The sequence below is a fragment of the Brassica napus genome, unplaced genomic scaffold (genome assembly GCF_020379485.1).
Source record: "Brassica napus cultivar Da-Ae unplaced genomic scaffold, Da-Ae ScsIHWf_806;HRSCAF=1155, whole genome shotgun sequence".
Taxonomy (NCBI): Eukaryota; Viridiplantae; Streptophyta; class Magnoliopsida; order Brassicales; family Brassicaceae; genus Brassica; species Brassica napus.
Genome location: NW_026016852.1, coordinates 129,813 through 147,510, shown reverse-complemented (window position 1 = coordinate 147,510; position 17,698 = coordinate 129,813). Strand labels below are relative to the sequence as shown.

At 34.2% G+C, this 17,698-nt stretch overlaps 3 protein-coding genes and 1 pseudogene across 3 annotated transcripts; 1 reads left to right on the top strand and 3 right to left on the bottom strand.

Annotated features, from left to right (window-relative positions):
• Positions 1 to 4,480: 4,480 nt before the first annotated feature.
• On the bottom strand, positions 4,481 to 6,548 carry LOC106380168 (transcription factor bHLH99-like). Its single transcript, XM_022709551.2, has 3 exons — positions 5,923 to 6,548; positions 4,900 to 5,462; positions 4,481 to 4,762 (listed from the first exon to the last, which is right to left on the bottom strand). The coding sequence occupies exons 1-2, from the start codon at positions 6,238 to 6,240 to the stop codon at positions 5,022 to 5,024; spliced, it is 759 nt and encodes a 252-aa protein (XP_022565272.1). The 5' UTR covers positions 6,241 to 6,548; the 3' UTR covers positions 4,481 to 4,762; positions 4,900 to 5,021.
• Positions 6,549 to 7,733: 1,185 nt separating this feature from the next.
• Positions 7,734 to 8,949, top strand: LOC106379053 (agamous-like MADS-box protein AGL75). The gene has a single exon (XM_022709553.2). It carries the CDS (start codon positions 7,906 to 7,908, stop codon positions 8,899 to 8,901), a length of 996 nt encoding a protein of 331 aa, XP_022565274.1. The 5' UTR covers positions 7,734 to 7,905; the 3' UTR covers positions 8,902 to 8,949.
• A 3,283-nt stretch (positions 8,950 to 12,232) lies between these two features.
• On the bottom strand, positions 12,233 to 15,048 carry LOC106382875 (protein MIZU-KUSSEI 1). The gene has a single exon (XM_013822957.3). It carries the CDS (start codon positions 13,037 to 13,039, stop codon positions 12,290 to 12,292), a length of 750 nt encoding a protein of 249 aa, XP_013678411.1. The 5' UTR covers positions 13,040 to 15,048; the 3' UTR covers positions 12,233 to 12,289.
• Positions 15,049 to 17,033: 1,985 nt separating this feature from the next.
• LOC106426164 lies at positions 17,034 to 17,647 on the bottom strand (annotated as a pseudogene).
• Between the last annotated feature and the right edge of the window lie 51 nt (positions 17,648 to 17,698).

Genomic DNA, 17,698 nt, shown 5'->3' with positions numbered 1-17,698 from the left:
TGATGTGATTAGACTGCGCGAAACCACTATACTATGAACAACTCAATATCTTGATGTTTCAGTTCAAATACTTTGTAAACTAAAAAAATATATATATATAAAAAGGGGACTCAGATTTTTAAGTTATTTGGAAACAAATTTGTAAGATTAATTGGTATTTGTAAACATAAATATCAGGGTGATATTATTATATGTAGTTATCTTTAATGAAACTATATGTTCAGTGACATTAATAATATGTGGTATGACTAAATGTTGTTTTATATAGTCATACCGTTTTAATAGTATAGAGTGTGATTGATAAACTAACAAAATAGCTAACAGTAGTTTAACGTAAATTGAGAAATGATACATACTCCATTGTTAACGTAGTGATGCTGCAATAGTAACGTTAAACCGTGACTCTATATTTTTTTAAAAAAATATTAACAAAAATTTTGGACTTCCAAAATATGAATTTACTACTTCGTTTTCACTTGTATACTTTATTATTTGTTTGGACTGTTTGATGATACGATGAAAAAGAGTAAATTAGAGATTCAGGTTGGTCGAAATAGGGTTCAATAATATTTTTTATATTTTCCACTGAAATAAAATAATTTTTATTATAGAGTTGGTTTTGTTCCAATGGTTAACTTTAATTATAAGACCATTTCTAATGAAATATTTTTTTCTATAATCTATACTATTAAATTAGGATCATGACCCATTGATATATGTTGTGTCCAACTGTTTTTACCACTGAACCTATTTTTAAATATATTTATTTAGTTATATAACAAGAACTACTTTGTAGTTTGTACGCTTGGTTCATATTTGAGTAACTTCTATTATAAATTCCTAAATAATCGGGATCCATTTTTTTGTAAACTAAAACTGCTCAGTGACTTACCACAAGTTACGGATTCTATATAGGTAATAGTTTTCTGCAGTCCACGCCCTTTTACGATACAACTAATGCTATATTATTTCACAAAAAAAAAAAAACTACCCAATAAAAAAACATTTCAATTGCAATAATGAAGATAATGATATGACTTCAGAACAACATCGTCCCATCTTAAACCCAATACGATGTCATCTTTAGATGAGAAAATATTTTGATTTTTATTTTTAGCCTTTTATTAGCAAGAAAATTAACTGTAATAAATTTTACAAATAAAAAAATATCCTTACAATTTTATTAAGCTTCAATCAGACATTAAATTTTTTTGTGGTTACAAATTTTTGCAGATTATTTCAAGGAACATGCAAAATATTCATCAACTAATAAATTATTTAAACAAACATATTAACTCATCTATTATATTAAATTAGGAACATGATCTATTAATATATGTTTTGTCCTACTATTTTAATACAATTATTAAAATATTTTACTAATCACTTAAAAAAATATTTTACAGAAATATAATTATAAAAAATACAAATACGATTAAAACACACAAATAGAAAAATTAGTTTAAAAAAATGTAAAATAGAAAATATACCCGCTCTTTGAAGAGCGGGTCAGAATCTAGTTTACATTAAAATACAATAACTATATTATAGAGTAATTTCTGTTTTAATAGTGATACTTTATTATAGAGTGAAATATAAAAGAATGTCACTTTTTCACTTTAAATATAAAGTAAAAATATAATATTTCTCTATATTACACTTTATAATAGAGTAACAGTACATTCTATTGGAGTAAAAATTACTCTATAATAAAATTATTCTGTTTTAGAAGAAAAAATAGATTTTCATTGGAAATGCTTTAGTAGAATTATTCTATAATAGATTGGAATATAAATGAATGTTGTTTATTTACTCTATACTTGGAATAAAAAAACAATATTTTTCTATATTTCACTCTATTATAAAATACACCATTAAAACAAATACAATTCTGTGGTAAAATTATTCTATTTTATAATAAAATATAGAGTAAATTATAAAATACAATTAAAATGTCATAATCAATCGTAGTATTAATACGCTGGGCCAACCATTCATATTAATACGATATAGACATGGGTCATGGGTGTTATAGACAGCAGATACACGTAAAGAAATATTATATAAAAAGTTGAAGAAGTCGGTCCAGTAGGTGGCCATGCAAATTGATTTGCTTTAACCACAAGATTTTTAATAGGTATCAATGTGGGTCAGCATTTTTATTAATTTATATTGTTAATTCGATGCACAAGTTATATATATACTAGTAACAATATTAGTGTGTTTTTCGTCTTTGAAAAATTATCGGTTTCCTCAGTTACAAAAAAAAAAAAAAAAATTATCGGTTTCCTGTTGTCATATATTTAGATTACGTATTGTGGAAAGTTTAAAACCCCATCATATATCTAAACTCATCAGGATATAAAAGTAGTATATGCGATATCCAAAGAAAGTAGCATGCTGAATATTTTTTGTTGCTCGTTATCCGATAACGTATATACATTTATAGATTAATAGTTGCGCACACACAAACATGTATTTATTTTAGTGTGGTTTATAATGTTATAGAGAGAGAGAGTGTGGTGGACAAATGATATTCACAAGCTGCAGAATATTTTAAAAATCGGGTAATGAGAAAGGCCACATAGCTTTGATGAGATAGCTGTCTCTGTAACGATTTTGCCCATTTGCTACAAAATGCCATTCTACTGCGGCAGTAGTATCTAGTAAAAATATACATATGTTTTTTTTTTTTTTCCGTCAAAGTTATTTTTAATTAAAATTCAGGGGACTAAGCCCAACAAGGCTGGCCCAACACCAGAAACAAATTACAATACTAAGGCCCACAAAACGCTGGGCAAAATTTAAAACACAAGACGGGCCTAAAGCCCACACCAATCGCCACAAACTCAACGGGCCGGACTTCCCCTTATGACCCACTCGTCAAGGAGGCGGGACACGTGTTGTAATCTCCTTCTCAGCGCGCCACGCGTCAACCTATACCTCGACCTGACCGTCGGCGAAGCGAGAAGCCCCAAACCCCACCACCGAAACCCTCGTTACGGCGGAGCTCAAAACCGGAGAGCCTCCACCGAAACCTCTTTTCTTCCGTTTACTGACCTTTCTACGGAGAGCCGCCTCGATCTCTTCGAGCCCTCATCCGCCTTGTGAAAGCCACGAACCACAGAACTCATCGATCCAACACTATGTTCGATCCAAAACCGAGAACACCACTTTACCCCACTAAAACCGGCGACGCAAGGCTAAGTACGCCTTCACCCCCCGGAGACAGGACCGACGAGGCTTGCTGAAGAAGCCAAACACCTCCCGGAGACTTGACCGGCGGCGACGGAGCTTTAGTAGCCTCCACCTCCCGGAGTATAACTTCACCACACTTTACCCCTCCACGCGACTGCGCCTTCACTCCAGCAACCCATCCACCGTAGATGGCGGTTCACTCCTCGAGCTAGCGCCTCCGGATGAGAGCTAAACCAGAACTCCGGCAAGGCGAATCAAGGGGAGAGAGCCAAAAAACGGACTGCTTAAACGGACAAGGAAGGACAAGCGGTTCCGGTGACGGCACGCGCGCCGACGCGCCGACCGCTCACCGGAACCAGATCTACTTTCTCTCTCTTCTCTCGAATATACATATGTTTAACATGATGATTTTGTGTATATATCCATCTAAAATCTTGAAATGGAAAAGCCTAAAAGAGGATTGGTGTTTCTATAAATCAAGAATTAAATAATCTTCTATACGGAGTTTAGTTGATGAGCTGGTTATCCTATGAAAGCAACTAATTCCACTACATTCTTGATGTTTTTTGTCTTCTAGAACATTGATCACGACACAAATGATCAACCCATCATATTAAAAAAGGCCTGAATATACCGTCTTCAACCCATCATATAAAAAAACATTTCTAGTTCTATAAAAATATGCAAAAGTTAACTTTACCAAAAATACCTTTATTCTTTGCTTTTTTACTTGTACCAAATACATTTTATTCAAATGTCTTTTCTTTTCTAAATCGCCACATTTACCCATATGGCAATATCAATAACATGAAATGTATAAACGAAAAAATGAAATGTACGATTTGTTAATATTGAATAAATTCCTCAGGTTTATCGTTTAATGGCAGAAGAGCTGAAAGAGGGTAGTTCTTAATCTAGTAGTATTACTGTACTCGACCTTTCTATAATATTACCGTTATTCTCGAGGAATCAAGATTCAGGCAATCACAAATTGAATATTTCACCCGCGTCCCGTTAAACTCTCCTAAGTTTGAAGGCCCATATTTTGCCTGAGAAAAAGGCTCATCTTGTAAACCTTATAACATGATTAACGAGGGTTTTAGGATGAAATTCTTAAAAGAATATAAAAAACCGTCTCTTAATTTTTAACTAAGGAAACTAAGAACCGTTTCTTAAATAACTCCTCTCCCGTTAATTATGTTCTTAATAGGCTTAAATTTGGCCGCTGCACAATACAAAAATGAAAGTATGGACTCTTAAAAAACCTTTAGCAACATGTATATTTATTGTAAATATGAAACTTTCTTTTACATATTTTATACGCAAGTTTTTGTTTCTTTTCTAAATTTCTCCGTGTGTAAATCGAGATAGGTAAACCAGAAATATAATCTATAGTAAATTTATAGAAGATAGAAGTCCAAAGTTAACGTAAACAAAGTTCATTTTTCTTCTCTTTTGGCCTTTACCAAAAAGGTCAGTGTCCCTTGTGAATTCTGCTAACGACTTCATGCACCGCATCTGCGATCTCATTAGCTGTAGTCGTTAAGCGACAGTCTTCATCTACCTAATCCAGAGAATAATAACGTGCATAGTTAGATATGTATTTTATCATATATATAGTTGATTAAGCTTGAATATAATATATATTAATCATTAATTAAATATAAATTTCCCCCAAAAATGAGGAAGAAAACAATTTACCTTGACGCTAAAAGTGAAAAGAGACATGTTACTGGAAGTTGTGAGGTTGAGATGAAATCAGTGGCGGAGGTAAAATTTTATTTTAGAGGGGTCAATATGATAACAAATGTATTTTGCAAGGGTCAATAGACTAAATTCACCAGATTTTTCTTTGAAAATACAAGTAAATTTTTGGTTTTGCAAAAATTGACATGGGTCAATTGACACCCCTCATAGCACACTGGCTCCGCCACTGGATGAAATATAGTTAAACCTAAGGAGTCAAACTCATTGATCATCTTGAACAACAATCTTCGGCGAGTCTTTGTTAACACCTTAATGTTAGCATGCATTTCGACCATAGTAACTTCCACGTTAGCCACCACCGCAAGTCCGTTGTGGTGGTGGCGGCTCGAGGCGCAAGCGGTGGCGGTGGAGTATTGAGGGAAGTTGAAGAAGTTGGATAATATGTTTATCGATTGATTAGGTTTCGTGGGTTTTAATTGGGCCTCGAATGATTGAAGAAGTTGTTCTTGCTTCTTTAGATAGTTTATAGTCCCTTCTATGATTGATGCTTGGTCACTCTATTAACAAAAGCAAGAAGACAAGTTAGCTAATTGGGCTAATTACTTTACTATATAACCAAAGCTATATAAAATTAATAAAATAAATAGTTAATATATTAAATAAATTAATTAACTATATTTCAAAGTTTTTCAAGATAATAACATCTTTCAATTTCCATTATATTTTTGTATAGAGTATTTTAAATTGTAAAAATATTGGAAATAAGTTTCCAAAAGGGAAACAAAAAAAAAAAAAATTTGACGTCGTGTTTTTTTATTGGTTGTCTAAACATATGTACTTGACTGATCATATAACTTGTCTAAACGCATGCATGGACTTGATATTATCACTTGTAACAGAATCAGTATATCTAAATTGCTTAGCCTTTGCTGATGTCTTATACACCCAACATATAACTATTAAGCTAAAAGAGATTGGAGCTATATATATGTGTGTGGTAAAAAGAGATAATCTTACACGCCGAGAATAAAAGAGAGGCATCATAGCTTTGAGAATGGAGAGAAAATGATTCATCTGCCTTCTCCGGTTACGCTCGACGGCGATGTGATTCATCCTTTGGTTCTCTTTCTCTTCTATCTTTTGTTCACTTCTCGTTCTCCTCCTCTTCCTTTTCTTCCGCGGCGGTTCTTGACTAAAACCACCTTGTGCTTGTAGAGAAGATAGATTTTCCGTTGGATGAGAATGTTGTTCTGCTATGGAGTAATCCAAGACTTCGTAGATTGATGATGTTTTCATGAGTGAGAAGTCATATGGATACTCTTGTTGAAACATCATAGTCTCTACTCTCTCTCTTTATCAATCAAACTAAACGAAAAAAAAGTTGGGAGGCTAATGCATCAAGTTAAGTTATTAATGGATATCTAATAACCTTTTGGATGGATTTAGTAATAAGTTTGTTCAGAGTTAAAAATGTACCCCTAGCTAGATGGAGAGTAGAGACTAAACGTATAAGAATTAGATAATCTGAGAAGTGTTTTAGTAATAAATATATATAGCTGGCGTTTACTAATTGGGGATCTTCAGACAAAACGACCCTACATTCGTGTAATTATCAATAATTAACAACCTAATTTCAATGCTGGTTTTGGGGGTTCACACTTCACACCAGTGCCGTGCCTACCATTTGAGGGGCCTAAGGCAAGAATAACTCTTTACAAAAATCAAAATAAAATAATTATAGAGAGGTTAAAATATTAGCAGTAAAAAATTCATTTTCTATAATTATTTTCTGATTTTTGGTGTTTAAAAATACTATTATAAGTATTAATTATAATATTTCATTTTTTTGTTTTATACTGAACTTTCAGATTTTAAGTATATTTTGTAAATTTTTCAATCCTACTGTAACTCATATAAATCATATAACTATATTTATAAAAATATGAACTAAATTTTAAATTAATGAGTTAAGAACAAAATGCAGAAAATCATAAGAGTGCATACAACAAAATCGATAAATGAAATCTAAGATTTTTTTTTTTGTAAAGGTTGTAAAGAAACATATATTTATATGGAATATATACATGAACATAATCACCTCTAACAATTTTCATAAAATTTGTAGTTATGCATTTCATAAAAACCTAAGTGAATGTATATTTAGTAAAAATGGGGCCCTAAATTTTAAATGAAAAATGGGGGCCCAAGGCAGTTGCCTTTTTCCAACAAAGGTGAGCACGGCTCTGCTTCACACATACACGATTTATAAAGGGTACTTAATAATTGGTGAAGTTTCATTATCGGTATGAACGCCCATTATTTTATCTTAGTTTTGCCACATTTTACGCGTTATGTATTCGTCATGAAATCTTTTATTATCCTTCCCGAATCTTGTACGTTTGACTAATGCATGTACAGAATACATATGTAAGGACGACATACTCATTTTATATAAAATCCTAGGGTTTTTAACACTCAATACTCATAGTTAACCAAACGCTTAATCCAATTAAAATGCAGAGTTTAATTTTTCAGTCTCTCAGCACCTCTTTTTATTTTTAAATTGAGTTTTATTTTCCTCTAAATATTTGTTGTAATTCGTTTAAAAGGGATCTAATATACGGATAAAAGAAGTTTCCTTTTTATTCTATATCTTCGAGAGATTAATTAAGGAAATGTTCTTCTATACAAACAAGAGACGTTAGTTAAGGAAATATTCTTCTATACAATCGAAAGATTAATTAAGGAAATATGCTTATATATATACACGATCGAGAGATTAATTAAGAAAATATGTAGTAAATATGGAAATAAATCATTGAGTTTGCGATTTAATAATGACGAGAGAGAGAGACGCTTGTGTTTCCGTAGGTTCCAAGAAACCTATATAACATATTCAAGCTCACAAAGTTTCTCTCTCACTTTCATAATTCTTCTCCTACGTGTTGTTTTGAGAGAGAGGAAAAACCCTAGTTTCTTAGAGAATCAAGAGAACTCACCATGCGAGCTTCTTCTTCGTCGTCTTCTAACTCACTTGCTGCAACCAGTTTGAGCAATAGACTAAAGACAATCTTCAAGAAGGCTTCCGAGCTTTCTATCCTGTGTCAAGTTGCGGTTAGCGTCATCTACTACGGACCAAACGGCGATTTGAAGACATGGCCTAAGGAGAAAGAGGTAGTGAAAGACATGGCCTTAAGGTATAAGGTGGCCACCAAACGCAAGAAGAGCTCTAATCTTCGTGATTTCTTGGAGGGCAAGTTAGAGAACGATAAGAACTTGAAGAAGAATAAGAAGAAGACGAAGAGAGAGTTTGAGAACGTCAAGTATCCAGATTGCTATCCAGTTCTTGATCATTACTCTCCCGACCAACTCCATGAACTTGTTCTGTCCTTACAAGGGACTCTCTCTACTATGGAGGAAAGGATTCGTGTTCTAGAGGCAAAGAAACAGAGGAACACAAACTTGGTTCATCAGACAGTGCAACCCTCAAACCCTAGCAAGTGCTCTCTGTATCTGTATAACCATGACGATGCTACTCTCTCACAGCTCCCACTCTCTGCATCACATTCCAACCAACTTATCAATTACCAAAATCACTTGAGGATGCAGCAGCAGAGGCTTTATGATCCTTGCGTATCTACCACGCAAGGTCACCCAGCTTTACTTTCAGTACAAGAATCTAGGTTGAAGAATCAGTTGATGCAGCAGCAGGAGGCTTATGGTTCTCATCATAACGTGCGTATGATGAATAACACCACCAACAGCAAGGTTCTAGGACATCCTTGTCCCTTAAAAACAATTCCAAAGGAGTTTTCTTTTGATCTCCAGAAGAACCCTAATGATGATATGGTCGGTAGACCTAAGTACTCTCAAGATTTTCCAAATTTGTTTTTAGCCTATGCTGATATCCCTCAGCTTCAGACATCTTCTCTACCATCTATACACCAAACCATTCCTAACATTAACCTTATTCCTGACAACTCAAGATGTCCCTGAGTTGAAGTAGTTACCTCCTTGAGAGCCAACAATGAAGAAGTGAAGGGATGTTTCTTCATCTAGGTTCCTCCTGCTATAGTCTATAAGTGGAGATTTTTGTTTTGACTTTTTTGGTTTTCTTGAATTTTGATATATTTATTCATTTTTGTAACACTGATTTATTATAATACTATAATTATGAGAATGATTATCTAAACGATTCTACAACCGACAATTCATATGATTTATGAGAATTCACGTCTAATTGTACTACTTGCAACCGCTTCATGAAGATCCTCTGATTATTTTCACTTGCATCATGTTGAAGATCTCATGTAAGTTGCTTCTGTTAATCTACATAATTGTTAATAAATCGTCTTCTCTGAAGTTCACAACCTTGATTTCACAGTTTGAAAACATGAACCCTTGATGAAACAACTGGATTAAAAAGGCTTCCACAATACATTTATGTATATGCACATCCATCTAAAAATAACCGAGAAGTAAAAAAAGTTTGCATTAGAGATAAGTATCACACATCGAAAATTCAAATGGACCGTAAGTAATATATAAAAGGTTACAGCCATTCCATGTACTACCAATTGATTTTAAGTTAGAAGCCCTTAAAAACATGAATATGACATGGTATCAGAGCATAGATCCTATAAACTGTAAACCCTTAATTAATTTAACTTCTCTATTTAATCCTCTCAACCGGGTATAACTATTTTACTAAACTCGCTCAACCGAATATAAATATCAAAGTTCTGAAATTTCTTGCCGTAAGAACCATCATCTCAAAAATGAGTATTAGGGATAAGTATATCACATCAGAAATTGAGGATGTTAAGTAATATATAGAGGGGTAAACCCGAATCTAGGAGTTGAGATGTTTATGTGTTCAGTGACAAGAATGTTATCAGTATATAAGTTAAACATCTCAACTGGTTTAATCCTCCACCTGGTTTTCATTGCTCTTGCATCTTTAAGTATTCAATCCTCCACCTGGTTTTGAAGGCCCATTGTTAAAGAGATTCAACTTCCATTTTATTTTATCTACCCATCAACTATTCCCGCGGCAAGCAAAACGCTAATTCTAATAGTATATAAGAGCTTGAGCTTTTAGCGTTTTGATGTTATCAGTTTGAATACATCTATCTTATTAAAACTCAAGTACAAAATTAGAGTGTTTGGAGATTTGAATAGAACTATTAAAAAATTTGGAGTGTTTGGAAACATGGATTACAGTCTTTAAAAAAAAATATATTTTTGTTTGAAATAGGCTAATGTTTTTTTAAAAAATTGAAAGTTATCTAGGCCACTTTTAAAATATACCAAAATGGGTCAATCTAATTGCCTAAATTTTTTTTTTCTAAACTAACCATAAAACAAAATTTAAACTTTATATACATATTTCAAATCAAAATAATAATTCAAATTTGATTTATATCAAAAAATGATTCAAAAATATACATATATTCAAAAATGGATTTTTACTAAACTATTTTTCAATAACCATTATAAAAAATATTGTCAATATATATAAGAAAAATATAATACAAAGCCCAATTTGAAATACCAACTCAAATTATGATTTTTATATTTCATATTAAGTCTTAAAAATATAATATATGTAATTATTTATATGATGGTATGTATAAAATACTATTAATTATATGATTACTTATATGATGGTACATATAAAATATGATTAATTATATGATGATAAAATACGATATATAATAATGACTAGGGATGGGCTTTTGGGTACCCATACGGGTTTGGTTCTGATCAGTTTGTATTTCGGGTTTTCGGGGTCAAAGATTTCAGCCTTATTAGAATGTTTCTAAATTTTGGTTTGAGTTCGATTTGGATCTTTGTGGGTTTGGTTTGGGTTTGGATAACTAATTTAAATTATTTTTAAAGTCTTAAATCATTATATATTTTAAATTTCTCAAAATGTATAAATAAAATAATATATTACATATAAATTTGAATAACATATGTCATAATACTTAAGTTTAACATATCAATTGGCTTGATTTAAAATTTTGGATACGGAATTAATAATTATTTTAAGTATTTTTGGTGATTTGAGTATACTTTAACTATTTCATATATTTACTTTTGACTATCTATATATATTTTCAAGTATTTAAACCAATTTAAAAGTATCATTTTTGATGTTTTATATACGTTAAATCTAAAAATAATTAATATATATATAAGTATATAAATCTATTTTTAGATAAATTCGGATACCCAAATACTTCGGTTCGGATCAGATTCGGTTCTCTAAATAACAAAATTTTGAATAATTAGAATATTTAATCAATTTATGTTCGGATTTGGTACTATATTTTTGGATCGGTATCGGTTATATTCCTCGGATTCATTTTTCCAAATCCTAATAATTACATGAAAAACAAATATTAACATATTTTCAAAATATACACCCGCGCGCCTGCGCGGATCAAAATCTAGTGAAAATTATATATTACTACCTAAAATGCTGTGATACATTGATCTTTCTAAAAACAAAAGAACATTGGAAAGACAGAGGGAATCATCAACGGCTATGACAACCAGCTTCCCATTTTCTCTAAGCACACAATAAAAGTATAATGTCACGGATGAATTATTTTGTAATATACGTATATTTTGGTATGTAAATTAATATTTTAGTTGAAAGTTGTTAGTGATCTTGTAGTGATGGATTCGCCTCGTGGACTCTTATTATTCTCCCAATAAGTCGACACTAGTTGACCTCCTCAACACACGTACGAGTTTTTCTTTATTTAAGGGAGAAAATGCTATTATTTTCTTGTTTTGAAATATAAATAATTTATCTAAAAGCGTGGATTTTTAGAAACATATGTATACCTTTTTACGAAAACATTCAAGCATATGACTTCTTGGTTCGCCTGTGATCATCATTTAAAATTGCATAAAACAAAACAAAACTTCTTATAATGTTATAATTAAGAACGATCTACGAAATGTAATTTATGTATAATTAATTTCTTGTTAGTTATATAAAATTATCATGTTTGATTGTATGCCTACACATTCAATAAAAATAATGGCCAACTGAAATTATTTAACTTTATTCTCCCAAATTATTGACAATAATAGAAAGCAAATGCATGTAAACATATACACATATATAAAAATTATTAAAAATGCTTTGCACTACAAGAAACACATGAACACACATGGCCAACACTACTACATACAAAAGTTGAGATCATCAAAAGCTATGCTTATTACATTTTCATCTAATTAAGCATAGCTAAAAAATATTTCGGGAAAAAAAAAACCTAAAACACACAAGAATGTCTCAATAATCCCAATATAGTAATATAGTATGCAAGTGCACGTCCATGCTGTAAACACAATGATCCAAAGATCATTTTCTTGACGATCTGAAAAAGTAGATGCTTAGTTCTTGTCCGATAACTCCGCTTGGGTCGATGACATGAAAAGATTCCGAATCAAAGGATCCAAAAACTCGTTTGAAACTCGCTCTTAAGTACATCATATGATCACTCTTCTCTCGGTTGATCTCTTCACCGTTAACGACTCCGGCTCCTTCAGTCACCGGAGTAAGTACCTTCAACGCGTCTAGCTCGGTTTTTGAAGGCTCTCGTTTGATAGCAAACCCAACTTTCCGACCGTTGCAATACATGTTCCATAAAGGTGTTGTAAGAAGTGAAAAAGAAGAATAATCTTGATGTGAATCATACCCATCCTCATCGTTTGATTCAAGAGCGATTCTTAGCACGCCACCTCGCATTTCGCGGGCTAATACCTCGGTAGGGACGGTGAGTTCTAAGAGGACAATTATTGGATTTAGGGTTTTGGAGTCGTTTGTTGCTTGGATGCAGAAGTTTACTTTGCCACGACGGAAACCAAAGATTGTTCCGGTGAAAGATGAGGAGTTTGTGGTAGCGGAAGAGGTTCTTGGTTTTATTTGGCGATAAGATTTGTCTTCTTGATTATCATTTGGATCTACGAGTGTGCAGTAGCATGATGGGATGAGAAGTTGGACGATGGTGCGAAGGAGCCGCCATGAACGGACTTGTTTATGGCAGTCTACGCCTGCGGTTGTGGTGGTTGCCGCGAGGCGGCGGCAGTGAGGGCTTGTGATGAAGGACATTTTTTTTTCAAGCTGTGGGAAAATGATGATAATATATGTTTCTTATGGTTTAGGTGGTATGGGGGTATATATATAGAGAAATGGTCGTGAAAAGAAAGTGATATGTACTTTTGTTAAGATTATTGACGTTATCACACTTTAGAAGATTATTATAGTATTATAAATGACAATTACTTTTTTTTTGGTCAAAATGACAATTACTTATATCATATGGTTTTATCCGTGTGTACTGATATCTGAGCTTTAACAACTAAAGTATTATAGAGTAGAGACGTAAATATTTCTTAAAGTATATAGGTTTGATTGTAGAATGAGACTGTTAGTTATAAACTTGTAATGGAAAGTTTCAGAAATGTTGGCTCTACTTGATATATTATCTATCAATTTGCAAAATATAATATACGAATACTATTATTTTGTCACATGATTAATGAATTTAATGTTATATATAGTTCTAAAAAATTAAATTCATGCAGCTACGTAATATATGAATGTTTAGTAATATTCTTCTCATGCATGATTAATAAATTTATTGTTATATATAGTTTTGAAATTTTAAAATTCATGCGGTTGAATATGTTGACTCATTTGGATCATTTAAAGGCTAGAAAAACAATGAGACGGAGGCCTAGGAAACTTCCGTACGATCATGTATCCAATCATTGGATTTTCACTCGTCATTTTACCTTATTTAAGTATTAAGAAAGTTTTAATCTGTAGTTTTGTCTATCTAATGTTTATGCTCGTGCATACTTAAAACAATAATATTGCTAATAATTTAGTAAACGACAATCAATAAGTTTCTCATATATGAATCGGATCGACACTTTTGTTAGAGTTCTTTTATTTTAATTTCGTGTGTTTACCTATCCGCTTGATTTATGTTACTATTCAAGACCTACTAATACGGCTATTACCAATATAAACTCCATTTCCAAAACCTACTATATAACATGACTATTGCCAATATAACATCTTCATATATTGATATCAAATTGAAGACTTGCTAGCTCTTATACCGGAGTATTCCTCCTACAAATTGATATAAGATTCACCAATGAGGGAATTAAAATTTGTGATATGTCATCCTGCTATGTGTGGTAATTTAACTCAATTTTGAGACGAACCCTAAGTGGACAAACATAAACTTCTAAATAAGCGACAAAGCCAAATTACCCGTCTATTCGACCATCGACAAGGATTGATCATAAGGGCTAAACTTGTTACCCATTCCGTCACCCATCATTGGCCTTATATATTCCACATGGTTCCCACCAAATTTGGACAATATACGAACCACCATATGTGATTCTTTTTTAAAATTATGTTGTCTAAGTAAGAATATCAAATTCTCTGGAATGCTATAGGTGAAAACCAGTCAAGAAAACATTTGCTTTTGCTTCTAAATTAAAGAGAAAATAGTATACATATTTTTATAACTCAAATTATCAAAAAAGTTATATTAAAATTGACTAAAATATTTATTACTCAATTAACCTCAGAAGATTTAGCCCTGGTATATATATGCCAGTGTGAGATGTTTGATTAGATAAACATAGGAATTGATCATATAATCACTGGACTTAAGAAGTCGAACTGACGTCAATCAGGTAAATGAGTCACCTGACGACTGACACTTGACATGTTTACTTTTAACTCTTGTTTCAAGAGTTTATCTTCGCTTTTCGAGCACTTGCATCTTCTTTTTTTTCTTTTGTAACACCGACGGATGTTGGAGAATGCATTGTTGTTTTGCGATTTGGTTCTTTCCACTCGAAAGCATTAAACTTTTTTTTTTGGATCAAAACATTAAACTTTTAAAAATATGGATATTACAAAAGAAGTGACAAATGACAAGACAATATATCATTTGTCCCAAATTTATTCGGCAGTCCAAGAGCCTGTTTTGGATTTTATTATCGTTGTGGCAATTTATCGTTTGTTCTTGTCATCTAAAACCACGCTATCGTAATTTCAAAAAAAAAACCACGCTATCGTACAAACAAGTACGAAACAACAACGCAATTAACTCAAATCAGCCTTTATTAATCAACATTAGGATTAATGAACCACGTTTAAGAACCCTTTTTCAACCTCCAACGACAATTACAATCAATGGCAAAGCCAGGTTAAAAGGTGTGGGGGCATGTGCACCCACAATTAAATTAAAAGTTAAAAAGTGTGTATGTAGAAAATCAAATGTTTGTTAGTTCATAGGGTACACAGCAGCTAGTGTGCACCCTTACTTTTCCAGGTTTAAATTATTTTCCTATGCAATACAATACATAAGTCGACTGTTTATGGATCTTTACTCAAATTGAATTGCACATGCCCCAAAGCCCCCAACCCATAAAGATGAGATAGTGTTTACGTCATATTCAACCAAATATGTTGAAGGACTATTTCTGGAAAATAATATCTCTTCTCTAAAGATCTCAATAACTAAGCATTCTGATTTTTTCTGGTGTTCCAATTTTAATAAAAGTATAAATGATTCAAGTGAACAGAAGAAGAGAAAAAAGGTAAAGTGTTTATTTGTCAAAAATCATTGTGGTTCCAATATTAATCTGAGAGAGAAGAGAGAGAAGAAAAGTAGATCTCCTTGTGGTTCCGGTGAGCGGCCGGCGCGTCTGCGCGCGTGCCGTCGCCGGAACCGCGGTTCTGTCGTATAAAAGCTTTCTTAAGGCATCTCCTTCGTATCCCTCCCCATTTTCGCCTTGTCCGACCTCTGGCTCCGGCCTAATCCATGGTGCATGGTGGTCGTTTGTGTGGAGTTAGGACGCGGTAGTGGGAAGGTTCTCGATGGAGGAGAGGCGGCTCGTTTAGATCAAGGTTCGATTCCGAAAGGTGGAGGCTCTTTTTGCTCCGCCGCCGTCGGTTCTGTCTTCGGGAGGGGGAGGCTTACCTAGCTCCGTCGTCGCCGTCTTGTCTCCGGAGGGTGGAGGCTACAGTAGCTCCATGCTGCCGGTTTGGTACCCGTAGAAAATTTGGGTGTTAGCGGTGAAAGTTCGGTTAGGGTTTTGTTCTTGTCGGCTCGGGTGGAATCGAGATAGTGCGGATGAGATCTTAGGAGAAGATGAAGCTCTCCGTCTATGAGACCGCCGACAAGAGAAGTTAGCTGAGGGTGTGGTGTGAGAAGAGTGGGTGGTCCGGATGAGAGCGCGGTTTGTCCGATGACGCTTTCGGTGGAGGACCACCGGGAAGGAAGGTGTTTTGTTGCGGGGTATGAGATCCGGCGAAACGAAGCATGGTTTGATAGCTCCGACGGCGTCCCGAGGCAGAGACGGTCAGGTAGAGACGGTGTGCGACGCGTGTCGATCCGATGGCGCAGATGCTTCCACGTGTTCAGCAGCCAGTCTCCTCGACGCGTTTGATCCAGCCGACGTCGGTTTGGGCTTGATTGGTTTGGGCCGCGGTCCGTTTATAGCGGTTAGACTGTAGTTGGTTTGGCTTTTGGGCTTCGTGCCTTTTGTTTAAGTGTTTGGGCTTCGGATTTTGTAATTTGGGCTTGGCCCGGTATCATTAATCTATATAAAAATCTTGACAGAAAAAAAAAAAAAAGAACAGAAGAAGAGAGGAAATAGCATATCCCGTCTAATGCGCCAAATATATAAATGTTACATGCAACCATAATAATAGTATAGAGTCATAGACTCCCACAAACAGACCAATAAACCTGAACTTAACTAAACGAAAACTGAAAGCCCATCAAAACCCAAAAACACCAAGACAACATACCATCTTAAGGTAAGCCTATAGAGTGTCTTCTACGGTTGGTCTGAATAAATAGTTATTAGTCTTTCCAAGCCCTGAATGATTACGTTTTCAGTGGATCTCTCTTGTAGTTTTCATCGCTAGCTGATGGTGTTAGATAGTCCATTCTATAACTTAAGCGACAATATCTGCAACCACTTAAGTACTGTTCTTCTCTGAAAGCCACAAGGTATTGTTGTCTGTTTCTTACACGATGTAGTGGGCATAAAACTTCATGATGTAAAAAACAAACCCTTGATAATAACCAACTCGATTGGTGCGTTTACACTATTACGCTTCAGATCAAACTTAAAAAACAATATATATATAAATAAAGAGAAACGAAGATTAAAAGATTGAAATATTCATTGAGGCAAATCGTCGAACAACTTAAACGCAAAATCCTAAATCCTCAAGCTCTCTCGCCTCTGATCCTCCTCGCGAGCTGGATATCCTTAGGCATGATCGTCACCCTCTTCGCGTGGATCGCGCAGAGGTTAGTGTCCTCGAACAGACCAACCAAGTACGCCTCCGCCGCCTCCTGGAGCGCCGCCACGGCGCTGCTCTGGAACCGCAGATCGGTTTTGAAATCCTGAGCGATCTCGCGAACCAGGCGCTGGAAGGGGAGCTTGCGGATCAGGTGCTCTTCTGGTACTTTCTGATCTCACGAAGCGCCACTGTTCCGGGGCGGAACCTGTGTGGCTTCTTCACTCCTCCGGTGGCCGGAGCCGATTTCCTCGCCGCCTTGGTCGCGAGCTGCTTCCTCGGTGCTTTCCCTCCGGTGGATTTTCTCGCCGTCTGCTTGGTTCGAGCCATTTCGTTGAGTGTGGAGATGATTGAAGTGAAGAAAAGTTTAAGCGATGAGAGTTTGTTTATATAGTGAGGCGTTGATGAGGAAGAAGACAG

What these genes read in the sequence shown, in the direction of transcription:
- LOC106380168 (XM_022709551.2), bottom strand. Translation starts at nt 6,240, where the DNA reads ATGATGTTTCAACAAGAGTATCCATATGACTTCTCACTCATGAAAACA. An exon ending in CTCTCTTTTATTCTCGGCGT is followed by an intron (nt 5,463 to 5,922) that starts GTAAGATTATCT and finishes TTTTGTTAATAG; the next exon opens with AGTGACCAAGCATCAATCAT.
- LOC106379053 (XM_022709553.2), top strand. Translation starts at nt 7,906, where the DNA reads ATGCGAGCTTCTTCTTCGTCGTCTTCTAACTCACTTGCTGCAACCAGT.
- LOC106382875 (XM_013822957.3), bottom strand. Translation starts at nt 13,039, where the DNA reads ATGTCCTTCATCACAAGCCCTCACTGCCGCCGCCTCGCGGCAACCACC.